At 47.5% G+C, this 5,000-nt stretch overlaps 1 protein-coding gene across 1 annotated transcript in view; it reads right to left on the bottom strand.

Annotated features, from left to right (window-relative positions):
• wbp2nl (WBP2 N-terminal like) overlaps positions 1-5,000 on the bottom strand; it is a 12,909-nt gene that overhangs the window by 4,749 nt on the left and 3,160 nt on the right. The window contains exons 4-5 of the mRNA XM_041237777.1: positions 4,477-4,612; positions 3,744-3,913 (exon numbers count right to left, since the gene is read on the bottom strand). Coding sequence (XP_041093711.1) covers positions 3,744-3,913; positions 4,477-4,612 — 306 coding nt within the window. The remainder of the gene's footprint in view (positions 1-3,743; positions 3,914-4,476; positions 4,613-5,000) is intronic.

Below are 5,000 nucleotides of genomic sequence, written 5' to 3'. Positions count from 1 at the left end.
ATTGTAAAGCACAGAGAGGTCTGGTAAAGCATAGGGAAGCATTGTAAAGCACAGAGAGGTCTGGTAAAGCACAGGGAAGCATTGTAAAGCACAGAGAGGTCTGGTAAAGCACAGGGAAGCATTGTAAAGCACAGAGAGGTCTGGTAAAGCATAGGGAAGCATTGTAAAGCACAGAGAGGTCTGGTAAAGCATAGGGAAGCATTGTAAAGCACAGAGAGGTCTGGTAAAGCATAGGGAAGCATTGTAAAGCACAGAGAGGTCTGGTAAAGCACAGGGAAGCATTGTAAAGCACAGAGAGGTCTGGTAAAGCATAGGGAAGCATTGTAAAGCACAGAGAGGTCTGGTAAAGCACAGGGAAGCATTGTAAAGCACAGAGAGGTCTGGTAAAGCACAGGGAAGCATTGTAAAGCACAGAGAGGTATGGTAAAGCATAGGGAAGCATTGTAAAGCACAGAGAGGTCTGGTAAAGCATAGGGAAGCATTGTAAAGCACAGAGAGGTCTGGTAAAGCATAGGGAAGCATTGTAAAGCACAGAGAGGTCTGGTAAAGCATAGGGAAGCATTGTAAAGCACAGAGAGGTATGGTAAAGCATAGGGAAGCATTGTAAAGCACAGAGAGGTCTGGTAAAGCATAGGGAAGCATTGTAAAGCACAGAGAGGTCTGGTAAAGCACAGGGAAGCATTGTAAAGCACAGAGAGGTCTGGTAAAGCATAGGGAAGCATTGTAAAGCACAGAGAGGTCTGGTAAAGCACAGGGAAGCATTGTAAAGCACAGAGAGGTCTGGTAAAGCATAGGGAAGCATTGTAAAGCACAGAGAGGTCTGGTAAAGCATAGGGAAGCATTGTAAAGCACAGAGAGGTCTGGTAAAGCATAGGGAAGCATTGTAAAGCACAGAGAGGTCTGGTAAAGCATAGGGAAGCATTGTAAAGCACAGAGAGGTCTGGTAAAGCACAGGGAAGCATTGTAAAGCACAGAGAGGTCTGGTAAAGCATAGGGAAGCATTGTAAAGCACAGAGAGGTCTGGTAAAGCATAGGGAAGCATTGTAAAGCACAGAGAGGTCTGGTAAAGCATAGGGAAGCATTGTAAAGCACAGAGAGGTCTGGTAAAGCATAGGGAAGCATTGTAAAGCACAGAGAGGTCTGGTAAAGCACAGGGAAGCATTGTAAAGCACAGAGAGGTCTGGTAAAGCATAGGGAAGCATTGTAAAGCACAGAGAGGTCTGGTAAAGCATAGGGAAGCATTGTAAAGCACAGAGAGGTCTGGTAAAGCATAGGGAAGCATTGTAAAGCACAGAGAGGTCTGGTAAAGCACAGGGAAGCATTGTAAAGCACAGAGAGGTCTGGTAAAGCACAGGGAAGCATTGTAAAGCACAGAGAGGTCTGGTAAAGCATAGGGAAGCATTGTAAAGCACAGAGAGGTCTGGTAAAGCACAGGGAAGCATTGTAAAGCACAGAGAGGTCTGGTAAAGCACAGGGAAGCATTGTAAAGCACAGAGAGGTCTGGTAAAGCATAGGGAAGCATTGTAAAGCACAGAGAGGTCTGGTAAAAGCATAGGAAGCATTGTAAAGCACAGAGAGGTCTGGTAAAGCACAGGGAAGCATTGTAAAGCACAGAGAGGTCTGGTAAAGCATAGGGAAGCATTGTAAAGCACAGAGAGGTCTGGTAAAGCACAGGGAAGCATTGTAAAGCACAGAGAGGTCTGGTAAAGCACAGGGAAGCATTGTAAAGCACAGAGAGGTCTGGTAAAGCACAGGGAAGCATTGTAAAGCACAGAGAGGTCTGGTAAAGCACAGGGAAGCATTGTAAAGCACAGAGAGGTCTGGTAAAGCACAGGGAAGCATTGTAAAGCACAGAGAGGTCTGGTAAAGCATAGGGAAGCATTGTAAAGCACAGAGAGGTCTGGTAAAGCATAGGGAAGCATTGTAAAGCACAGAGAGGTGTGGTAAAGCACAGGGAAGCATTGTAAAGCACAGAGAGGTCTGGTAAAGCATAGGGAAGCATTGTAAAGCACAGAGAGGTCTGGTAAAGCATAGGGAAGCATTGTAAAGCACAGAGAGGTCTGGTAAAGCATAGGGAAGCATTGTAAAGCACAGAGAGGTCTGGTAAAGCATAGGGAAGCATTGTAAAGCACAGAGAGGTCTGGTAAAGCATAGGGAAGCATTGTAAAGCACAGAGAGGTCTGGTAAAGCACAGGGAAGCATTGTAAAGCACAGAGAGGTCTGGTAAAGCACAGGGAAGCATTGTAAAGCACAGAGAGGTCTGGTAAAGCACAGGGAAGCATTGTAAAGCACAGAGAGGTCTGGTAAAGCACAGGGAAGCATTGTAAAGCACAGAGAGGTCTGGTAAAGCACAGGGAAGCATTGTAAAGCACAGAGAGGTCTGGTAAAGCATAGGGAAGCATTGTAAAGCACAGAGAGGTCTGGTAAAGCATAGGGAAGCATTGTAAAGCACAGAGAGGTCTGGTAAAGCACAGGGAAGCATTGTAAAGCACAGAGAGGTCTGGTAAAGCACAGGGAAGCATTGTAAAGCACAGAGAGGTCTGGTAAAGCACAGGGAAGCATTGTAAAGCACAGAGAGGTCTGGTAAAGCACAGGGAAGCATTGTAAAGCACAGAGAGGTCTGGTAAAGCACAGGGAAGCATTGTAAAGCACAGAGAGGTCTGGTAAAGCACAGGGAAGCATTGTAAAGCACAGAGAGGTCTGGTAAAGCACAGGGAAGCATTGTAAAGCACAGAGAGGTCTGGTAAAGCACAGGGAAGCATTGTAAAGCACAGAGAGGTATGGTAAAGCACAGGGAAGCATTGTAAAGCACAGAGAGGTCTGGTAAAGCACAGGGAAGCATTGTAAAGCACAGAGAGGTATGGTAAAGCACAGGGAAGCATTGTAAAGCACAGAGGAACACCTGCCGAGTGGCTGACCGACCGAGGGCCCCCCACACATCCCTATCGGGTTTACTGTCCAACGACGGTCTCCCCCCAACACGACCCATCGCGCATCCCTGGTACCTCCCCCCCCCGACCATCCCCAACATTCGGGACAATCGACCCCCCCCATGCCGCCGACCTGTATAGGTAAGTACCTTTGGCGCCCTGACATGGGCTTTCGTCCCCAGAGGACGACTCCCCCCTCCCCCCGTGCTCGAGGCTGGGGGGGGGGGGGGGGGGGGAGAGAAGAGAGGTTAAAATTCATAAAAAAAATAATTATTTTTTTTAATATTTTATAAATACTACAGAGAAGGTTTTTGGACTAAAATAAGACAGAGACACAGAGAGAGACAGATAGAGATAAAGAGAGAGACCGACAGACAGACACATTGATAGACTGATAGACAGACAGCGATAAAGATAGATGGACAGACAGAGACAGACAGATAGAGACAGATCCAGATTGACTGACTAAGAGACATATATAGACAGACACATGGAGAGAGATACAGGTATAGACTGACAGAGACAGACAGATTGAGATACACTGATAGACAGATAGAGATAGACAGATAAAGATACAGATAGACACACTGATAGATTGATAGACAGACAGAGAGATACAGACAGAAAGACAGACAGACACACAGACAGAGATAAACAGACAGACAGACACACTGATAGACAGACAGAGATAAAGACAGAGACAGACACACTGATAGACTGATAGACAGACAGCGATAAAGATAGACGGACAGACAGAGACACACTGATAGAGTGACACACAGACACAGGCAGGCAGACAGACAGACAGACAGACAGACACAGACAGACAGACAGACACACACTGACAGACAGACACACAGACAGACTCAGGCTCAGCCCAGGTTGGTTACCGTTCGTTGCTGCTCTGAACATGAGCTGTCCAAACTCAATGGCTCCTCCACTGTTAAACACCAGCTTGAAAGAGGCCTGTCCCTCCCAGCCACCTGGACACACGGACACAACCCAGTCCAATCAAAATGCACACATTATACTACAGCTACAAACTTCTACAGTGTCTAACTTTGTGTGGGGGTGTGTGTGTCTCTCTCTGTGTCTCAGTGTGTGTGTGTGTCTCAGTGTCTCTCTCTCTCTGTGTCTCAGTGTGTGTGTGTCTCAGTGTCTCTCTCTCAGTGTGTGTGTGTGTCTCAGTGCCTCTCACTCTCTGTGTCTCTCTCTCTGTGTGTCTCAGTGTGTCTCTCTCTGTGTCTCAGTGCCTCTCACTCTCTCTCTCTGTGTGTCTCTGTGTCTCAGTGTGTCTCAATGTCTCTCTCTGTGTCACAGTGTGTGTGTGTGTCTCTCTCTCTCTCTCTCCTCTATCTCTCTCTTTGTGTCGAGAGAGAGTGTCTCGAAACACACAGAGAGTCACAGAGAGAGAGAGAGACACACAGTCACAAGAGAGAAAGACACACAGACAGTGCCTCTCTCTCTCTCTCTCTCTCTCTGTGTCTCAGTGTCTCTCTCAGTGTGTGTGTGTCTCAGTGTCTCTCTGTCTCTCAGTGTCTCTCACCCCCAGGCTCAGCCCTCACACAGCCCTTGATGTAGTTGGCAGACAGTATGGGCTGTTCGATGGAGCACCCCTTCACCAGGTAGAAGGGCATCATGAAGGACTGCATGGCATCACGCCCCTTCGACACAAAGATCATCTGAGCAGAGAGAGAGAGAGAGGAGGAGAGAGAGAGAAAGGGAGGAGAGAGGAAGAGAGATAGGGGAGAGGAGAGAGATCCATCACATGTCTGCGTGTCTCTCTCAGTGCGTGTCTCAGTGTCTCTCTCTCTGTGTATATCTCAGTGCGTGTCTCTCTCAGTGTCTCTCTCAGTGCGTGTCTCTCTCAATGTCTCTGATCAGAGAATGAGAGAGCAGAGAGTGTCTCATTTCCTCATCAGTGGGTGTCTCTCTCAGAGAGAGATCAGAGAGAGGTGTCACATATAGAGAGTCACTCACAGATAGAGTCAGAGAGAGTCTCAGAGAGAGAGAAGTCACGCACAGAGAGTCAGAGATAGTGAGACTCACAGAGAGAGTCACAGAGAGAGA

The sequence above is a fragment of the Polyodon spathula genome, chromosome 46 (genome assembly GCF_017654505.1).
Source record: "Polyodon spathula isolate WHYD16114869_AA chromosome 46, ASM1765450v1, whole genome shotgun sequence".
NCBI lineage: Eukaryota > Metazoa > Chordata > Actinopteri > Acipenseriformes > Polyodontidae > Polyodon > Polyodon spathula.
Note: the sequence above shows the minus strand (reverse complement) of the source record. Positions and strands in the feature narration are given on the sequence as shown.